Source organism: Psittacula echo, assembly GCF_963264785.1.
Source record: "Psittacula echo genome assembly, chromosome: 1".
Lineage (NCBI taxonomy): Eukaryota > Metazoa > Chordata > Aves > Psittaciformes > Psittacidae > Psittacula > Psittacula echo.
This window is the reverse complement of record NC_137735.1, coordinates 160294256-160314930: the sequence shown is the minus strand read 5'-3', so window position 1 is coordinate 160314930 and position 20675 is coordinate 160294256. Positions and strand designations below refer to the sequence as shown.

Below are 20675 nucleotides of genomic sequence, written 5' to 3'. Positions count from 1 at the left end.
CACAAGTGCCATATTCATAAGCTGCAGTGCAATGCCTCCACCAAGTTCCTTTCACCAGAGCAAAACCAGGACATTTTGCAGCACAACAGATGTGTAACTGTTGAGCTGCCCAATTATCTGATTGCTTTTTTCTTTCTGTATTTATTTATTTATCTGTTTTTTAAAGAGCTCAAGGTAGACTTCTTACAGCATTCCTGCTGCTTCTTCCATCAAGAAAAGTACTCGGAGAACTTTTGCTATTTCTCAGTGGGAAAAGATGCTCGGAGATGTAAATATTGCTAGGAAAGGTACCTCCTCGACCTTCCTAACTAAATAAAGGAAAAAAGGGGGAAAAAACCCACAAAGAAACAGAACTCAGGCAATGCAAATGAAATAATCCTGTGTATTATTTTATGGAATAAATTTACTCACGTATTTAGTCGTGAAGAGGAAGCAGCTGTCCCTAGGTAGACACTTCAGTGTCAGCATATCACTAGCTGGGGCAAAAGGCTGTAGGATTATTTTTGTTTTAAATATGCAGTCCAATTTTCTTGATGGAGTTCCCTTTAATTTGCTGCATGAAATCAGAATCCAGCAGTGCTCTGCAACGCCGACAGCCTGCCAAGCTTCTGGGATTGCTCCCTCCCCACTATTTTCTTTCTTAACAAACTTTCCCTTAAAAAGCCTGTTGAGCTGTTTTAGGACAAACGGAGTTTTCTTTTACTGCATGGAAAATGGGGAATGACTTTTAGGAATGGGGGTGTATGTTAGGGCATGTGTGTATTGTAGCTCGAGAGACTGTCGTGCTGCTTCTTCGTTTCCTTCAAAACTATCTAAACCCAATTTGTGCACCTCACCCTGACCTCCCATTGCATGCAACCTTCTCTGCAGATGTGAATTAGAAACAAAACACTGCATTTCTGGTACTGGCACAGCAGCTGAAGAGCATCCAGCCTGGATGCCCAAATCACACCTACATTGAGCAAGCAGCTGGTGGTCCCTGCCTGCAGGCTTCATGCCCAGCCTCTTCTGAGTCTTGGCGTATGGTGGCAATGGGGAAATTAATCTTTTACTGGGGATTAGTGAAGATCTGGGGCTGAAGAGAGCGCTTTTGCTAGTTAAAAAATAGCTCAATATCTCCATTGATTTTGTCTTGCACAGTTAGGAAGGGCTACAGCTTCCATGTGCAGGGGCTGGCCACTTCTGAATGGCAGAGGTGGTTTAGTGGTCACACGTAAGAGCCTACAGGTTTTTCCTGCCACTTCAAACAACACAGACACACTTGTATTATTACCTGAAAACCAGCAGTAGTTCATGGGCTGTAAACATAAACACGGTTTTGTGGGTGTTTTGTACAACAGCTCATTTGCCTGATCGATTAAAGGAATGTGACTTTATAATGCAAGATCTAGAGAAGAGATTCAGAGCAGCCCTGTGGAGAAGGACTTGGGGGTGTTGGTCGATGAGAAAATTAACATGAGCCGGCTTCAGTGTGCGCTCGCAGCCCAGAAAGCAACCGTATCCTGGGCTGCATCAAGAGGAGCGTGACCAGCAGGTCGAAGGAGGTGATCCTGCCCCTCTACTCTGCTCTCGTGAGACCTCACTTGGAGCATTGTGTGCAGTTCTGGTGTCCTCAACATAAAAAGGACATGGAACTGTTGGAACAAGTCCAGAGGAGGGCCACGAGGATGATCAGGGGCTGGAGCACCTCCCGTATGGAGACAGGCTGAGAAAGTTGGGGCTGTTCAGCCTGGAGAAGAGAGCGTGGAGACCTCAGAGCAGCCTTCCAGTATCTGAAGGGAGGCTATAAGGATGCTGGGGATGGACTATTCATCAGGGACTGTAGTGACAGGACAAGGGGTAATGGGTTAAAACTTAAACAGGGGAAGTTTAGGTTGGATATGAGGAGGAAGTTCTTTACTGTGAGGGTGGTGAGGCACTGGAATGGGTTGCCCAGGGAAGTTGTGAATGCTCCATCCCTGGCAGTGTTCAAGGCCAGGTTGGATGAGGCCTTGGGTGACATGGTTTAGTGTGAGGTGTCCCTGCCCATGGCAGGGGGGTTGGAACTAGATGATCTTAAGGTCCTTTCCAACCCTAACTATTCTATGATTCTATCTCTTGTGAGAAAGAAGCAAACGTACACAAACCTGTGTATGACTGCTTTCCCTTGGTGGTTCTGGGTGCCTCTCTGTTCCCTCAGTGGTGGGAACAGGCAGAAGCCCTGCAGGTAGCTGGGTGGCACGTGGAGCCCGGGTTACCTTGCACACCTGCCTTAACTACAGCTGCTGAGGTCTTCAAGCCCTCTGTTCACAGCAAATAACAGCAAACAGCCTTCTCCTAGGTATAGCACTCACCTCTCCCGGTGTGGCTCTTGCCTTGGAGCAGCTGTAAATCCATGTGGTCGGAGGCCAGAAGGTGCCAGCTTGGTTTACTTGATACTCCTGGGGGTCTCTCTTCTTTTGTTCCATGCAGGCTACAATGTAAAGAGATAGTGTGTATACGAAATAGTATTAGGCTGTCTTTAGAGAAAAATCAGGAACTGTTGATACTTGGAGTTGAAAAACCTTCTTTGCCTCCTTCCCTCCCTATCCCCCCTCCAATTTGCAAACTGAAGATTCGGATGTGTTATTATCTATTCCTCATTTCCAGAAGGCTCATCCCCACACTAAGCCAGAGGCTCTCCCTCATTATAATCATGGGCTATGTTTGCCTTTTGATCTAAGCTATGCTGAACTTCAAAGGAAACATGTCAGGGGCAGAAAAGCCTAAGGCAACAAACTGCTTGATGAAAAAGAAAATCCTTCTGTCTGACTTTTCTAGTCTCCAAGATTCCTAGAATTATAATTAGAGCTAAAAAGGTATTTTCTAGATTAAATCCATGGCTCATTACTGTGGATAAGGGTGATGGATACTGGAAATAGCAGAAATAGGATTGCATAAAAGTACTGGAACTGTTTAGCCTGGAGAAGAAAAGGCTGCGTCGAGACCACATAGCAGCCTTCCAGTATCTAAATGGGGCCAACAAGAATGCTGGAGAGGAACACTTCATCAGTACTGTAGTGATAAGACAAGGGGTAATGGGTTTGAACTTACTTAAACAAGGGAAATTGAGGTTAGATATAAGAAGTTCTTCACTGTGAGGTTGGTGAGGCACTGTAACAGGTTGCCAAAGAAGTGATAAACCCTCCATCCCTGGTGGTGTTCAAGGCCAGGTTGGACAGAGCCTTGGGCAACACAGGTCTAGAGTGAAGCATCCCTGCCCAGGGCAGGGGGGTTGCAACTTGATGATCTTAAGGTCCTTCCCAACCCTAACCATTCTATTTTTGAGTTCCTGAAAGTTTCCCATAGTTCAATGAAGACATCTAATTCTTCCAGGAGGTCAGCATTCCTTTTTATCAGATTATTACAAATCGTAATTTCCACACAATTGTAACTTGCATTTTCTGTTCTTCTAACAGAAGGCCAAACTGCTACCTTAAATTGCTGACAAACATGGACATCTGTATATAGCTAGTAAAACACTGACAATGCAAACACATTTACGTATTAGGACTGTTAATCACAGCAATTTCTTCTTTTAAATGTAGGTGGTATATATAAATGAACTTGGAAAGGTTTTTAAGCGGCTGGAAATAAGCAACACAAAGCAGCACAGGATAAAAAGACCTGATATGATTCTCAATAACCTTAATTCTGAAGGCACTTTTGTGAGGCAAACCAATGGATATGATTATCCCTGGTTCTACAGCTGGAGACACACAGGAGTACCTCCTGTATAGGTGTTCTCTGTGCTTGTTCTACCAATTCAGATTGAAGACCAAGAACACCAATATCAGCCTATTCCACACTTCCCATGTACTGTTCACTAGCAATCCACTTACTCTAATCTCATACCACATCCCACATTAAATGTGAGCTGTACTAATTTCAACATAACAGTGATTTGTTTTGCAGGAATAATGGCCAGAGATGAAAAACCTTTATGGAAAGCCTCAACAGTGACATAGCGCACTGGTTTTAACATTCGGCCACAGGGCTCTTTGAGCTTCTATGTACTCCCTCATGACCAGTTTCTCCTGGTGTGGGGCTGCCTTGTTTCCTCACAGCATAGCAGTCACGCTTTAATGCACTACTATTGCTCACTTGGACAAAAATCTTTTTCCTATGTAGAGTAGTAAATCTGTGATCAAGAGGGCAAAAAATAATGTAATGCACCTCCTGGTTGTGAAGAAACACTTTCTGTTTATACCAACTCCATAATGGGAGTTTTGTCTTTGCTCACCCATTTCCGTACTGAAAACCAAACTTACCTCCTGGTGATCACAGTCCCTGAAGCTGGTCAGCATATTTAGAACAGCGAGGTTGGCCTGGCAAAGTTGAAGCAGCGCTTTTGATCCACTGCATTGGGTTTATGCTTCCTTATCTGGGGGAGGAGTGGAAAAAAACCTTTGCGGCATCTGTAAGGTGCACTTTCAATTCGTGCCAGGCAGAACTACTTGCCTCAACTTCCAGATCAAATTCTTAACCTCAGAGCTGGCCTTGTGCATTAGCAGAAGTGTCTGTGGGAAGTTTCCATCTCCAGTGGGTAAGTTATAAATGAATACTTACTCTAAACCTCCCACAGCACAAGGATAAGATTTCCTGAGGTAGGCACTAATGACGAACCACCAACCTCTCTATGAATTGTGCATGAACTAACATTAACTTTGCTAATGAGCTTCTGGTCTCAAGCCAACAGTTTATAATGCTGATGTTTAATCTGTACAGGAAGATGCACTTGCTTTTTCGTACTTGAAAAATACTAGTAATGCAATAGAAACTCAGCAATAAATACGTAACAGCACGAATGCAATGATCACTCACAAGAAGTAGATTTGTTTCCAGTTCTCTGCCATTGCTTACGCTTTGTTCTGTAGACAGAGAGCAACGTATGGAGCTTCTGGAGGTACCTGAAGTAACAGTGGTGTGAGGAAAATCTGTGAAGTATGTGGACTTTCTGAAAATTCAAACTGACCTCTGTGCAGAGATGGGAGTCAGAAGCCCAGTGTGCCATCCAAACTGCCTGGGGAGCCCAAGGCTGCTTTAAGCTTCTAGACAGCTTTTAACTGTCTAGAAGCTTCGTCTAGACTGTCTGTAGCAGTGAGGGCTTCACCCTGGCTGAACTCTGTAAGAAAAGGCAGTGATAGCATTGCTTAATTGTAAAGTTATTAGCGTTTTTTCATTAACTGAATGGAAAGCCAAGCTTTAGCTGTGGTGAAGCAGATACACCACACGTTTTTTTAAGAACAGTAAGTACAATCTGAGCTTTGAAGAAGATGCCAACAGACAGCAGTGCTGCAATACACAAAAGTTTATTTTTAAGTTTTTCTTTTCCGAAGGCAAAATATAATAGAACCTAACATCAATGTATTTTGTACAACAAAACAGATTTTATATGAGAACAGACAATCCATGAAGGGTTTTTAAGTCTTAGAACTGCTTCCCTTTTTTATCATGCTTTCTTGTGGTCAACAAAACGTTGGCACAGAAGATGTCACGGCAGTCAGTCAGCAGACGTGCTCCCTCAGATCCTCGTCAGCTGGTGCCACAGGCTGGAGGGAAGGATACTTTCTACTTTTTCCATCACAAAATTTAGAGGGGCAAAGAGGGTGCTGAGGAACTGCAAAGAAATCAGATAACATTCAGATCAAAATCCAGGAGACAGTACACCTCAAGAGAGAGCTGTCCAGTAAGACGAGAAACCCTTGCTGTGTTATTCTGTAAACTCCTGCAGCGTGATAAAAATTATGCAATGCACATAGAAAGACGTCCTGCCAAATTCTGAGCCTTGCACATATACAGATCTCTGGATTTTGCAGCAAAGACAGCAAGAGCCCCATTTTTATGAAGATCAAAGTGATGAACTAAAAAAGTTTTCACACGTCTCATATCCTACAGTCAAGCTCATACCGAAGCCACTAAAAGCTCAAACCAAAACCTACTGAAGGGAAAAGAGAGGCATTTTCATAGTGGCAGAGTCTGCCAGACCACCTCTCAGAGACAGAAAGTGTGTCCTTAGATTCAGGTTTAAAATGGTTCAGTGTTACGTACAGATCTGCTATATACACCACAGCATCTATAACTGGAATTTATTTTAACATCCCCCCTCTGTAACACAACACAGTTGGCAATGGTGAAAGAGGTTTCAATATATTGTTAGGATAGGCATATGTGACAAAACCCAAGTGAATAGAAACCATTTTATCACAGGAAAAAAACACTGCCAGCCACACATCTCAGAACTCAGGTACTCGAAGCACTTCCAAAATTTTGGGAAATACATATTAACTGTGCTTTACATTAACTGCAGTTTAACTGTATGTGTTACATACAGCTATGCTGAGGCCCTATACATGTACAAGAGAGCACAGTAACATACAAAGTCAGCCACCTTGAGACTGTGAACACTGTGGCTTCTAAGCATTTAGGCTAATGCAACTTTGCTAAAAATAAACAATTCTCTTTGGAACTAATTGGCAAAGAAGCTGCAAGAGGTTTGTGTTCAGTTACTGCTCTGCAGTCAGCACAAAACATGTAAACTCTGCTTACTGCACCAATGGGCATATAAACTCTGCTTGGTAGGTCTACTAAAGCAAATCTGGTGCTAGATGTGTTCTCTTTTTGCCCAGAAGAACTCTCTCTCCTGACAAAAGGGAGCATCAGACTTTAAATCCCTTGCATCCCTTTTCACAGTCTGAATTTGTTCCATGTTATCTTTACACACATGAATGACACAGACATGGGGGTCTGGTTCCCCTGTAGTCACTGAAGAGAACTAAGCACTTCCAGAGAGTAACTATACCCATCCCAGGACCAGAATTGCCCTTTGAAATGGTCTCTTTCCTCTCTGCCCCCAGCTCCAGAGGGAGCTGAGGTGGTTGGTTTTTGTCTTCTGCTGTGAAGCAAGGAGGAGTGTCACACAGTGAGGGCTGCCGGCCTGCACCGCACACTCCAGAACTGCTAGCACAGCTCCTGACACAGCTCTGGCCCATGCCAGTTAGTCTCTCTTCAACAAAGCCCATCAGAGTTTAGGGATAGCACAGGGCAGGGCCAGTTCTCAGCAGCCAGCAAGGACATGGCCACCCTGCCTCAGAAGGGAAAATAAGTTAGAGGTGCAAATGTGAACTGAAATGTGTCACTTGCCTTTGGAGCCACAGAACAAACAGTATTTTATTACTTCATACAGATATGTCCTTGGTCTCTAACTTAGGCTCCGAAGTACCTAAAGTATGAAAAATTCAGGAATTGTTACAGGTCTTCGTGCTGCTTAAACACAGCTATATATGGCAAATGTATTTAAAATGTTTCAAACCTGCAATATCCGACAGCCAGGGATTATAACCATTTCAAGGTATGAAGCAAGAAAACATCTGCAAACAGTTTCACTGTTCACTGAAATGGGCTCTCTGCAGAGTTTAACTGTAAAAATGTATGATGTTGACAATGCGTATGCATTTTAAAGGCAATATTAAGCATTCAAATTCTTTTTACCTCTCGGACATGTTTGCATAGAATACAGACACTACACGATGGACAACTTGTGCATCAGAGGAAAACCAGGTAACACCATCCCTGGTAATGAGGTTTTGTCTTAAGCACAGGTTGAAGAAAAATCTTGTAACTGAAGCTGAACAAGAGTATTTCAGTTGTAGTGCCAAAGGTCAAGCTGTGTAACATGAATTGCAGTGGAATTAATATTAACACTGACTTACCTAATCTCAAAGTTTGTCATTACTATTACAAGTGGCTTAGCCTAAGTAGAAGCATTCCCTCTGGTTAAGCTGTGAACAGTTTAAATAAATAAGTCACTTTAATTTTGCCAAATGCAAAAAGCTCACTAGAGGATATTTTCTACTCTTTGAGTAGCACTTGATCTATGTGGTAAGCTTGCACCATCACATCTACTTGGATAAAACTCAGCTTTGTAACCAGTGCAAATTACACACTAGTTAAATCAATGAAACAAGAGTAATCTGCTTGACAGTAAGTTTTATTGCAATTCATAGGGATTTTGTTGCTGAAATAGTTGACTCTATCCTGTAACAAACTCAGCAAAGTATCTGTGGCTTAAAACAAGCCAAGTTTTTCTCAACTTGGAAAATGAGCTGGTGTACAAAATAGACTTAAATTCATGGATACTGAAGCCTGGCTTCACTGAAGTCCAAGTAAAATCTCTGCTGACAGCAAGAGGTTCAGAATGGCACCTACTCAATTCTACAAGCCCCTGTAAACAACATCTGTGCTGGGGCAATCTGGGGCTTGGAAAGCTCCTGGTGCTCCTGTCCTCAGATAGCATGGGCAGCTTGTTTGCCACATGGCAGCAGCCAGGCTGCATGATATGGGTTTTTTTTCCCTTCCTTTTGCCACCATGTTGGTTGGTGTTTGAATAGAGGAACTATTTATTGCTCAGATTGGATCTATATGTTCCCTGCCTCAGTGCCTGTAGAGATCCAAGCAGATGAAATATCTCCCTGGGTAAACCCTCTTTCTGAACCGAGGTCTCATTTACCATATGTGAAATACTGAAACAGAGCATGTCAGTGATCTTAGGCAAACAAAGGAATCAAATCAGAGAAAAATTACTGAAGTTTCACTTGTTTAAAAAATTTAACTAGGCACTACACTTTTAGACATGACCGTTGACTTCAAATGCTTTTGACTGCTGCATCCAGCAGAGGAACACAGGGCCCGAAGGGACTGTCTGTCCCAGTGGCACAGGCCACATTTGGCAGTCTCTCATGTGGAGGAGGTCCTCAGCACTCAAGGGCTTTTTCTGCCTTGAAGAACGCAGTGTCTGGGTTAATGGGCTATGGAAAAGGGGCAAGAAGGTGCCACCGGGAGGTCAGGTCAAAGCCAGTGCCCGATTCCTAATCATGCTAACCCACTCAGGTTTTGTGGAATATAGTGAGTATCAACTTGCAGTAACACAGCCCTGGGCCATGACGGCGATATTACATCTGTGCAGTGCTTTTGGGATTGGCAGGCATAAAAGAAGGAATAATTTTGACCTACTAAAATTGAAGCATATGTGTACAGTTTCACAATGTAATCTACCACATCACAATGACTACCAACCATACCAGCATAGGTAATCCAATGTACATAACCACAGTAACTGTCAGCACATTCATTTTTTAGCTATTTATGAAACTAGTTATTTATGAAATGATCTTCCCTAAAACTGAAAGGGACTGGCCAACCTCTTCTGTTTTGTTCTGATACAGCTGCATCTCAAAGAGATGTCTGCCACAATTTTCTTCAATCTCATACACCTGGGCTACTTTTCCCAGAGAAGACAACAAAATGAGCCTTCTGAAGCAAAGTTGCTCTATGAGCTACTAAATGAATGTCACAGGCTTAAATCCTGCCCTGCCTGTGTACAAAAGAAACTCAGCTGCTCCATATAGTTGTTTATGGGGATTAAGATACAGCTCAAACAAGTCACAATATGTGTTAACTGACATGCTAACTGCATCCATACAGGTTCAGAGATCTAGAGTAACCTTGCCAACTCTATGCACATAAAGCAGCCCACATTTCAATTAAATTTGTCTGCACTTATTTTACTAACTAGGAGCTTCACCTTCTTCAATTTGCAGAACTTAACAGCCACACACAGAATCCTGAGGTATCTGTTGTAATTAACATCAATGGCAACTGCACTTACACATCAGGGAAGCAGATCTTCCTGGTCTGCCTCTGCTCCCCAAATGGCTTTGGAATGTGCAAGCTCCAAATCACACAGAGACAATTACTAATGCACCAGCAGGGATATCTCTGTTTGACTGCACTCAGCAACCAAAGCCAGGTGAGTTAAGCCCATGAAAACATGCTACTGATTTTATCAAATTCCAGTTGCTCACTACCTGTAGCAAGAGCACCAAGTACAAATTCTCATCATGCTGCCAGCTTGAGATATATTCTTTGTTTAGGATATGATATATATAATGATATATATATATAATGATATATATCATTGCTGACAAGCACATGAGCAAGGCTAACAGGGACAGATTTGGGACCATTAACTATGACAGTATGAGAGAATTGCACAGTACATTGAAAGAGCCCTCTAACAAGGGTCATGCATTTTGATGGTTTAGTCGAGGTGTAGGGCATGGGTTGGACTCGATGATCTTGAAGGTCCCTTCCAACCTGGTAATTCTGATTCTGATGTCTTCAGGAAAAAAACACAGAAAAAGCTTTAGAAAGAAGTTTAAGATCATATGCCTGAGTTACACTTACTGTCCACAAAACACCTACGTATACACTCAAGAAACAAGAGAAAGTAATAATATTTCAGGTACACTTCAGCGCTTTTTGCTGACAGATGTGGTATCTTTTGCTTGGTGACATCTAACCTTATTTCCTGCCTTTTAGAGCTAATGAAAGAAAACGCTTAACATTGAGAACTTGTTGCTGTACCAGACCTTTATCGCTCACAAGTCTGGGTGGTAGAAGACCTGGTTCACTAGGTTGTCTCTTGCCATTTGCAATGGATTTTGAGAAAATAGGATCTGGAGTTTGGCGAAGCCTTTCAGCCTTGCCTCCTCCACCCTGCTTCCTCTGCTCCTCGAAACAAAAGACATTAAATAGCCAAGAGTCTATTTTGTAAACATAAGATCTAAGAGAGACACAAATATACATGAGATAATATATTGCAGCAAAGCATATTTGGTACTTCTTGGAGAAGCAGAAAGGAGTTTTTATTATCCTAGAACTTTTCTGTAAGTGGATTTTTCATTACCTAGCACACTGGAGTAGTGATGTTCTTGGTTTTGAAAAGAAAAAAGCATGTTTCAACATAATTCACAGTCCTTCCCCTTCACCCTCCAACACTTATTAATCTTTGATGGACTAAAAAATTAGGAGAGGCTTCCCGGGATGTAATTAAGAAAAATGATGAGGGAAATATTGAGACTATTTCTTTCATGGCTTTGTGGGGAAACAACACAGGAATTTGCCCTGGTTAAGAGAATACTCTTTCTGCTCATTCTAAAAGTTTCTATTGCACTAGAAAGCATGGCACAGTCATTATGGCTCTACATGAAATAAGAGGGATTCGGAAAACCATTATTAGTTTATTTTATTCGATTATATATGAAAATACAGATACTTCCTTCTCAAGGGAATTCCCTTCCCTCACCAAGCCTTTTTTGGCAAAATCACAAAAGATCTGCCCTAACAAAAGAACCACATAAACCAGAGAAGACAGACAGTAGTGTATTCTACTGATTAGCTCCCTTAACAATTGTTCAAATGTCCCCCAGCTCAGACATCTCTTGATGTTTTATTTGTACTACTGAATATGCAGATATTTAATAACTGGCACTATTAAGATCAGCTTTTCCTGCATGTGTGTCTTTATTTAACAGAAGAGAGCAGCAGCAGAGAATACTCACAGCTTTTGCGAAGACCCCCATAAGCTCTGGGAACTGATGTGTCAGGAGGGCTAGCATGGCTGTGAAAGAACATAGTCCAGCAGTGAAAAGGATGAAGAAGGGAAGCTCCTTCTTGGGGTAAACTGAAACTTCATGAAATGCTGTAGAAAAAAAGATGGGAAGGAGAATGCATTACAAGTTTAAAAAAAAATCCAAGCAAAACCTAACCAAAACCAAACCAACATTCAGATGTGGTTTAAACAGCCAGAGACACTCAAAGATGCTTTCGAAGGCAAAAATACATAGAAGGTCTGAAACACCAAAGGCCAACGTTATTGTTGTGTCAGTCACTCACTGACAAATAATTCTCATCTAAAGATTGTATTTCTGGCTTATTCTGGTCTTACATACACATTACTTTTGCCTTCCTTGGTCAGCAACAATGAACCCACAAATAAAATACCAGGTTTTAAATCCAGGTCATTGACTAGCCCCATGTTTGCTAATGCGGACACACAGATTGCATGGAAACACACACCTGGGAGCAGCAGTGAGACCAAGCTTGCAGAAGCATTATCAGTTTAAGCAGGCTGTAAAACTACAGTCTTTGCAACAGTAAATTCTGAGGGTTTAATGAGCAGAACCAAGAAAAGTTAACTAAAAAGTAGGACATGTAAACAAATACTTTAAATTCAGATTTCATAATTATATACAACACAACAATTTTTTACAGTGTTAAAACCTGGGATTTAAATTAGCAGTGATTTTTTTTAAGGTGTTTGTAAGTCTACACTAAAAACAATACGGAAATTTCATTGACTCTGGTATGATAATTGCTCACTGGGCTTTGGAGAAAACAGCACTGAGAAAGTTGAAAAGGTCAGAAGAGGATAATGAATATTTTACTGGAAGAATATATATCCCTTTAGCTTCTATGGCAGCTCAGATTCAAGGTGAAAATTTGGCTGGGCTGACAAAAGGTCTGGCTGACTCTTACCTGTCTGCTTCACTTATTCAGTCCATAGTTTGGAGCTACAGTCATGCTAAATGCAAACATTTTTCGTCATACAGGACCAACCTCGAGGCTTCTCATATACTCAAATCCTATGACTATGCATACACACGAAACATTACTCTTCCACTTTGCCTACTTTCTTTCTTTGCTTCAGTGACCAGCTCTCATCTCATTGTACTTGTAAACAACATAAGCACAGGGTAATCCAGCAACATGGCAAGACAATATTCTTGACTGTTTTCAGCCAGAGTAGAGTAGTCTGCAAAACTAACAGCAGGAATTCTAAGAGTTTAATTAAAATATGATGAGGTAAAAATACATATGATCTTTTTGTCTGATAATTCAATCAGTTCAAACAGAAAAACAGATAATCTGCAGCTTCTCTTTGATTTAAATTAAATTTAGGGATTGGGAAATACCAGATCATGGACTTCATGTATTTCTTGTGCTCAGTTTTTTGCACTTGCTTTTGACACAGGCTCAGACTTGTTCCAGTCTGTTACCCAGTCATGGCAGAAGTTTTGTGATTGATATTTTCAATTTGGATAGCCTATCAGATCTCAGTGTTCTGATATAATTCCAGATGACTCTCCTTTAAGACACACACAATAAAAGGGTGTGGACAGGTATGCAAAACCCCTTGAAACAACCTGTGTCTGTCATGGTATGTTAAACCCTTCCCTACTCAAACCCAAGAGATTTTGCAGCGAAAAGCATTTCCCATAACTGCCAGAGTAGAACCCAACTGCCTGCACATGCTGTTAAAGAGTCCCTTGCTTCTAACATTTGACAAGAACAATTAGTTTTGCATCTAAAAAGAGAACACTGAGCTATTCTGCATGATTTTGCCATTCCTAAATCTCCTGACACTCCACCCTCCCCAGCTCAGCATCCCTCTGAGTAAAGCAAGCAGAGCACTCTAAGAGGTGTTGTTATAATTAGGGTGATTATAATGGGGTGGGGAGATACTGTCAGTTGCCAAGGATTTCTGTGTAATATCAGCAAGAATGTACTGTGAAGGAGAAACTCGCAATGAGCAGATTTTTGCTGTATTATTTTCACCTTAATGTTCACTTATGTAGGCTTACATAAAGTGGCAATGCATTTTTTAGCCCAAACCAGAGAGGTTCTGAATGAAAGAATACAGAAAGAGCAAATGCCCTGTAAACCAGCCTGCAGAGCAGAAGCAAGCTGCATGGTACTTTTCCCAGAACAGATATCTCTTTATTCCTTCTTCAGGATAAAGAAGGTGAGAGAAGAATCTCCTTTCTCGAGTCAACTTGGATCTCCTCCGTCCTGACCCTGCAAACCCTTCTGCACTTGTGTGTGTTCCATTTGTGCTCACAAAAAGACCCACTGTGAGAAAATGTGGGAATGAAGCATAACTGTTTGCAAGACTGGCTGCTTTGGCTCTTTCTCTGCATTCCTGTGCTTCACTGCATGCACTGCAGTTAAATCTTGTTAACTTGGACTGTAACACTTCTCGAGGGCTGAATCTATCTTTGTAGCTTGCAGAGCACTGGGAACACTGTTGGTACTTTGCTGCCAACAAATATATGTGTTCATTATATGCCAAACAACACGTGTTTATTATATGCCAAAACCACATATAATAAATGACTGAGGTAATTTCACATCAGTTTCTTCAGCACACACATCATTACACGAAGAAAACTTTTCTTGCTATTTAAGCATAAACCATCAGAGTTAACAGCTGCATTAGTGATCCAGTTGTCCTCAAGCAGGTTTGATCTTGCCTTGGAATTCAAGTAACTAGAATTAACTCTACAAAAGACTAACAAGGCTGTGCCACTGTGCTTTTGGTTTGATGGGATGTTACCCTAGATGAAAGATCAGACATACTTTTTAGTGTCTTGACAAGAGAGAAGATCAAGATCTAATTCATTTTTACCTCTTCATTAATCTCTGTCCCTGTCCCTACACTGTCAACAACAATAAATATAGTTAACTGTTATGAACTGTGGTGAGGAGCTGCCTCTTAAACCATCAAGGGAGCCCCAGATTATTCGAATCCAGTGTTTTCAATTTAAAAGCCATCACTGGAGATCAGTGCTGCAAGACTCAGGTAAACAGTTGTTCTATGTCAACAGTAAGAAGAGAAAAGTTGGACGTACATGGTAGTAGCTCTCTATCTGCAGTTTCTGTACAAATAGGGTAAGGGTAGAAAAGATGTCCTTTTTCCAGTGGATAGGGGATCATTCTGAAAGCTGGAAAGAAAACAACACCATGTACAAGTTACTGTGTGACAGTCACATATTTACAGACAGTAACTATATTTACAATTTTGAAAAATAAACATCGACAAAACACAACATTTATATTTGGTTGCAAACAGGATAGAAGCTGCTTAATGAAATGCCCAAATACAAATCTACATTGAGCTTTTAATCCTGCAAACACTTATGTCTCTTTTCTTAGGAACAGGTTCACGAGCGTCAAGTGAGACAACATTGCAAGTACATACATAAATGATTTTATGATCAGAGCCCATGGTATTTACAATTCCATAGCCAAATTTACACACTTTGCTGGCACTTTTAGTCTGTAGAATTTTTAACCTTCAGGGGAAAGAAGTGTATCTAATATAACAGGTACAGCCCTCAAAAATGACCAGCTGAGCTTGCGTATTCAAGACAATACTCACAACCTCTGTGCATCAAGTGAAACAGAAGTTTTGCATGGAAAAAAGTAACACTACCTTTTTCCCATCGCACTCCAGCAAATCAGGTAACACTGATGACTCAAGGCCAGAGAACCAGTTTTCCAACATAGTCATGTTTTCATTTTATATTTGGCAATCAAAGATTAATACTGAATTATTAAAACCAGGTTCCTCACATGCATTCTTTTTAAATGCAGCAGATCAAGTGAGGTTTCCAATATACATCTCCAGGTCATGGATTAAATACTACTTAAACTTATGCATTTTAAAAATTGAAAATAACAACAGAGAGGGAGGGAAATGGATTACTATATCTGGATGGTGCTGATGTCATAGGCCTTCTGAGGGCGGTTTATGGAAACATCAGAATACTTGACTGAATTATAGCTTTGCAATCAAGGCATCCTTTTCCATTATCCTATATATTATTCTCACTGTTAAAATGTCATCAGGGTGTTATTCTCACTACTCCTATGAACATCAGTCACTGAAGCAATATTTTCCTCAACAGATGTCCTAGGAGCACTGTTTATTTCAGATGTTAGGTACAGCCCACTGCCACACGATAACACTCTAGTCATTGTCTTTTGCTCACGAGACAACCGCGGAATTGGTTATAATACACAATACCCCAATATTTTCAGTTGTGCACACTGCATTTGAAATAATGCTAGCTGTATTTTTTTGTGCAATTATGAGAGTGTATTTATTCTTGATTACTGTGTTTCAAGCAATAGTAAAGAAGGCAGAAATCCTCAAAGACTATAAAACAACCTGAGCTGTAATGCTTTCCCAGTATTAACCCCCCCCTCCATAGCACCCCAAAAAGCCAAGCAGAAGTACAATAATCCAAGACTTGTATGATGTTCACATGCAGCAAATCTGAGTGTCTGTGTAAAAACATATGTGGAGGGATGTTCAATGCTCAGTATTTCAAAATCACTAGCACAAGCTTTTCCTTCCAATTTGGCTTAATATTTGAACAGACAATCAAGCCTCTTCTGCCTCACCTTGAATCACAGTAGTATTACGATTCTAATAAAAATAAAAAGGGATGGTAAAGATGTTGCTTTTATGAAACAAGTGAAAAAATGTCGGGAAAGATTTGTCTGAATATAAACTGCCATCTTTGATGTGAGACCAAATACAGAATATTTACAGCAAACCAGTTTATTTAGCAATGTTATCAGCCATGGAAGAAAGTGCTCTCCTTCATCTGTACCAGTTTGTGTTTACATAGGCACTTCTCTGCCTTACTTTTACAGTATCACCTGATCCTATTTTATGTTAACCAATTCAGGTAGCACAGAGGCAGTTTGCCATTCATCTATGTGCTTGTTGTAAGAGCTCCTGCAGCATTTGAGAACCCCTAGGTTTTTGTTCTTCATGCACACAACAGGAAACATGACGTGTTTAGAAACTGACAGTGACAAACAAGCACCTCACTCTTGAAATTTGGTTACATTTGAGATTACAGATCCCCTCTATAGAGCACCTGGACCAAACCCAGAGCAACATTTCACATGGTTGTCACTTGGGCTTTTTCAGTTGTACTACGAATAAAACTGTACACTGACTGATTGAATGAAGAGAGAGCAGGAAACAACCAACATTCCAGTTCGATGATGATCATTATTTTTATAACCTCCCTTTTCTCCACTGTTGAATGCATTTTGGGAAAAACATTCTGTGAGAATTTTGGAGTTTTAAATAGCACAGTGATATTTCTGCATAAAGTTTTTTAGAGGTTGTCTTAATTAGGGGTGATCTTAATTCTCCTCCAAAGCATTCAAAATGTAACCCCCAAGTGACTGACTTACTGTATTTAATTCTGCCCAGTTCCCACAAGGTCAGAACTAAATAGTGTATATATGGGGGCATTAAATTCCTACATGCAAGCCACTAAAATGAGACTTGTGGTTATTTAAGCACACTGACAGAATATTACACATTCAAGACATGGCAAATACATAAATACCTAGGAAGAAAGCCAGGGCACTGACCTGTGCTGTATGTAGACTGTTGATTAGAACTAATATTTAATTAAATTTAATTTCTCTGACATGTTTCCACTGCTTTTAACTTACAATTGTGCAAAGATGCCAAAGAAACTTTATGTAAGTAAAAGGTATAAGAGTGACATAAAGAATTCATTTCATCAATTTGCAGACTAAGATACGAACCAAAAGTTATGATTATTGGACTAAATACTGGTGAAATCATTAAAACCCATGGGAGTCCTTATGCGTGAGCAAAATCTGAACAAAATTCTTGAGGGCTGGTGCACTGTTCATCTCTCTCTGAAAGCACTGTGCAAAATGAATTGTGGATTTTTCTTTAGAGGTTACGCAACAATACTCATGTACATCTTTACAGGCTACTACACAAATATTAGCTAATAAAGTGCATATTCGGATGTAAAGTGCATATTTGTATATAAGGAAGAAAGTCTTTACTGAGAGGGTGGTGAGGCACTGGAACGGGTTGCCCAGGGACGTTGTGAATGCTCCATCCTTGGCAGTGTTCAAGGCCAGGTTGGATGAGGCCTTGGGTGGCATGGTTTAGTGTGGGGTGTCCCTGCCCATGGCAGGGGGTTTGGAACTGGATGATCTTAAGGTCCTTTCCAACCCTAACTATTCTATGATTCTATGATATTCAGATTGCTGTGGAGGTAATAAAGAGCAGAATCAGTTAATGTATTTAGCTGGGAATGCCCTCACTGTCTTCAGGCACAGATGACTAGATTTCCTTAGTGGCGGGAGGACTGCGGAGCAGCCAGCCTCCTGTGCCAAAAAGCTGGTCCTTGTAAACAGCCCTTTAGGCACTTCCCAGCCTGACAAAGCTAACAAAGATCTATTTGCAATTCCCTGTAAAATTCTGCTCCATGATGATGGTATAATGAGCCTAGGGATGAAGAAGTTCTGCGAGCACCTGAAGAGAAGAAACACTACAACCCACTGAAAATAAGCCACTGGGAAAGAAGCTCTGACAGAGAAAGTAATAGACTCGGAGAAATGACAGGAAAAGAGCACGCAGGTAGGACAGAGAACAAGGCAGCAGAGCAAACCCCAGGTGGCAATTGTATGGATTACTGAGTAAGGTGTTCCATACACCTAGAAATAAAGCCATTTATTCCTCAGGGAGCCTCCATTGCAAATTAGGCAAGTTCAGCCCATTTCATGCAGTGACTGAGACAGTAAGTCTTTTACAATAGAGGTATTAACTGCATTTTTATAGGATGGTTGATGGTGACAAACTTTTCTATCAAAGGTAAACGAGAATAGAAAATGGAGAAAGAAAAAAAACCAAGTGGTACAATAAGGCATGGGGAGACAGAAAGAGAATAGGAAAACAGAATAAGCAGAGTAGAAAAGGGAAACTAGATTTCATCAAGAAAAACCTGCATTTAAAAAAGGCTGATTATAAATGGTACTTTTTAGTTCTCTGAAACCTGAAAAAAAAAATCAAAGACAGGATAAGACAGGCTATGATATATAGTATAATATATGTAATATATGACCTGTGAAGGTCATATAACTCAAAGCAGGGTTATCTTCAAATTTAGGTCTGGTTGCTCAGAGCCATGTCCATCTGAGCTCTGAGTGTCTCTGGGGATGGAGATGCCACAGCCTATCAGCAACTTGTTCCAACACATCACCACTCTCATTCTGAAAGTATTTTTCTTATGTATAGATGAAATTTCATGTTTCAACTTGTGTGTTGCCTCTTGTCTTCCTGTTGTGCCATTCTGTAAAGACTCTTGACTCTGTCTTCCATATCATCATTTCTGTTGGGTGGCTGAAGACAGCAGCTGGATCCTCCCTTCACTGACTAGAAGTTTTTCCAAATTGAATAAAACCAGCTCCCTCAGTGTCTTTTCCTACATCACAAGTTGTAGTTCCCATTGTATCCTAGTAATTCTCCACTGGACTTATTTCAGCTTGTCAATTAAAAAAAACCCACCATAAAATACTGTATTGTCTTATACTGCACATTAATATTTATCTACCTATAAGGCACTTTTGTGATTTCCCAATATCAAACCATTCACAGAATCACAGAATCATTTGGGTTGGACAGTCCTTTAAAGATCATGCAGTCCTTCTCCCCTGCCATAGGCAAGAACACGACTAGACCAGGTTGCGCAAAGCCCCGTCCAACCTGGCCTTGAACACTTCCAGGGATGGGGTATCCACAACTTGTCTGGGCAACCTGTTCCACTGTCTCACCACCCTTACCATAAAACATTTCTTCCTTACATCCAATCTAAATCTACCTTCTTTCAATTTAAAACTGTTAATTCAAATAGTAACAAATCTCTACAACTCTGGAATAAGGAAGGCAAATTATTATCCCCTTATCCATGAGTAAGAAAATATGCCTCAATAAAGATGGGAAATCTTGTTCAGTATTACAGAGACAACACAATGAAAGACTTCACAACCCTTTTTCTCATTAAATGAAGTTTGTATTTTCAGTTTGAATTGCCAATATTTCAATGCTGTGAGGATATAACTGACCTTCAAAATTCCCACATACTACACAAAAAGCTAATATTTTCTCTTGACATTCAATAATAATATTTTATTTGCTCCTTTGTAAGAAAGAGGATTACTTACTGCCTTCCCATGTACAGTGTAAGAGATTCAATGCCCCCTCTACTCTTTTCCAGTGTTGAAGATGAAAGAAAGCATATGCTATTGCTTCACTGTCCCCTCTCTTCAGAATATGTTCAGGGGGCAGAATTAAGCTTTTCATTTCTAGAAGATACTGCAATAAAAAAACAGAGCACAATTATTTCAGAGGTAATAAAACCCACAAAAAACTGCCTGCAATTCAACAATGCACTCTGAAAGGTCTATTTCCCTAAAGTACTTTCACTCATAAGTGTTTCATCAAATGTGTAACATCACCAACTGCACTTGAAGATAATTACTGAATTATTCCCAAAGACTAAGATATGCTGACAGATGGCTAATGTTCTGCTCTTCAGCTGCAGTAGGGGGACTACAGAAGATTTCAAAGTGAGATGTCTCTCTTATCAAAGGAGGTGGAAATAAAGAGCTTAAAGCAGAAAAGAGAATCTAATTACAAGAGCTCTCTTAAATTAAAAGTGTTTATAATAACATTAAGCAGTTTAATGCACATAGTCTTTTTATAAGCAAACATGCTGTACTCGTAGTTTGCACACAGGTTCCTTTACTGCATTGCAATCAATTGGTTGCTAGGTCTATGAATATGCAAGGTTAATAGACACCAACAAGTTACAAAGTAAAAAAGTTACAAAATGGAACAACTAACTGATTTCCAGAAAAATAGTTCATCTTGAACTTGCTATTTGACATAGTTACCAAAAATGGTATGAAAATGAAAAGCACAAATGACCAAACCCACAAGCAATATTCCCCATTTCTGGATCCCCCACAGCAGCAGCGGATGCCACAGGAGAAGGCAGAGGTCCTGGCTGTCAATTCAAGCAGGTGATCCTTCCTCCTTCCCCAGCCCATGAGCTAGACCACTACCATTTCAGCAGACATTAGCTCATCACTGGTGGTGCACTACATTCCAGTTAGTGGAG

At 40.6% G+C, this 20675-nt stretch overlaps 1 protein-coding gene across 1 annotated transcript in view; it reads right to left on the bottom strand.

Moving 5' to 3' along the window:
* Positions 1-5542: 5542 nt before the first annotated feature.
* The window catches only part of ST7 (suppression of tumorigenicity 7), a gene marked incomplete at its 3' end in the record, with an annotated part of 152601 nt that continues 137468 nt past the window's right edge, over positions 5543-20675 (bottom strand). The window contains exons 12-15 of the mRNA XM_080633970.1: positions 19717-19867; positions 14550-14642; positions 11421-11560; positions 5543-5638 (exon numbers count right to left, since the gene is read on the bottom strand). Coding sequence (XP_080490096.1) covers positions 5543-5638; positions 11421-11560; positions 14550-14642; positions 19717-19867 — 480 coding nt within the window. The remainder of the gene's footprint in view (positions 5639-11420; positions 11561-14549; positions 14643-19716; positions 19868-20675) is intronic.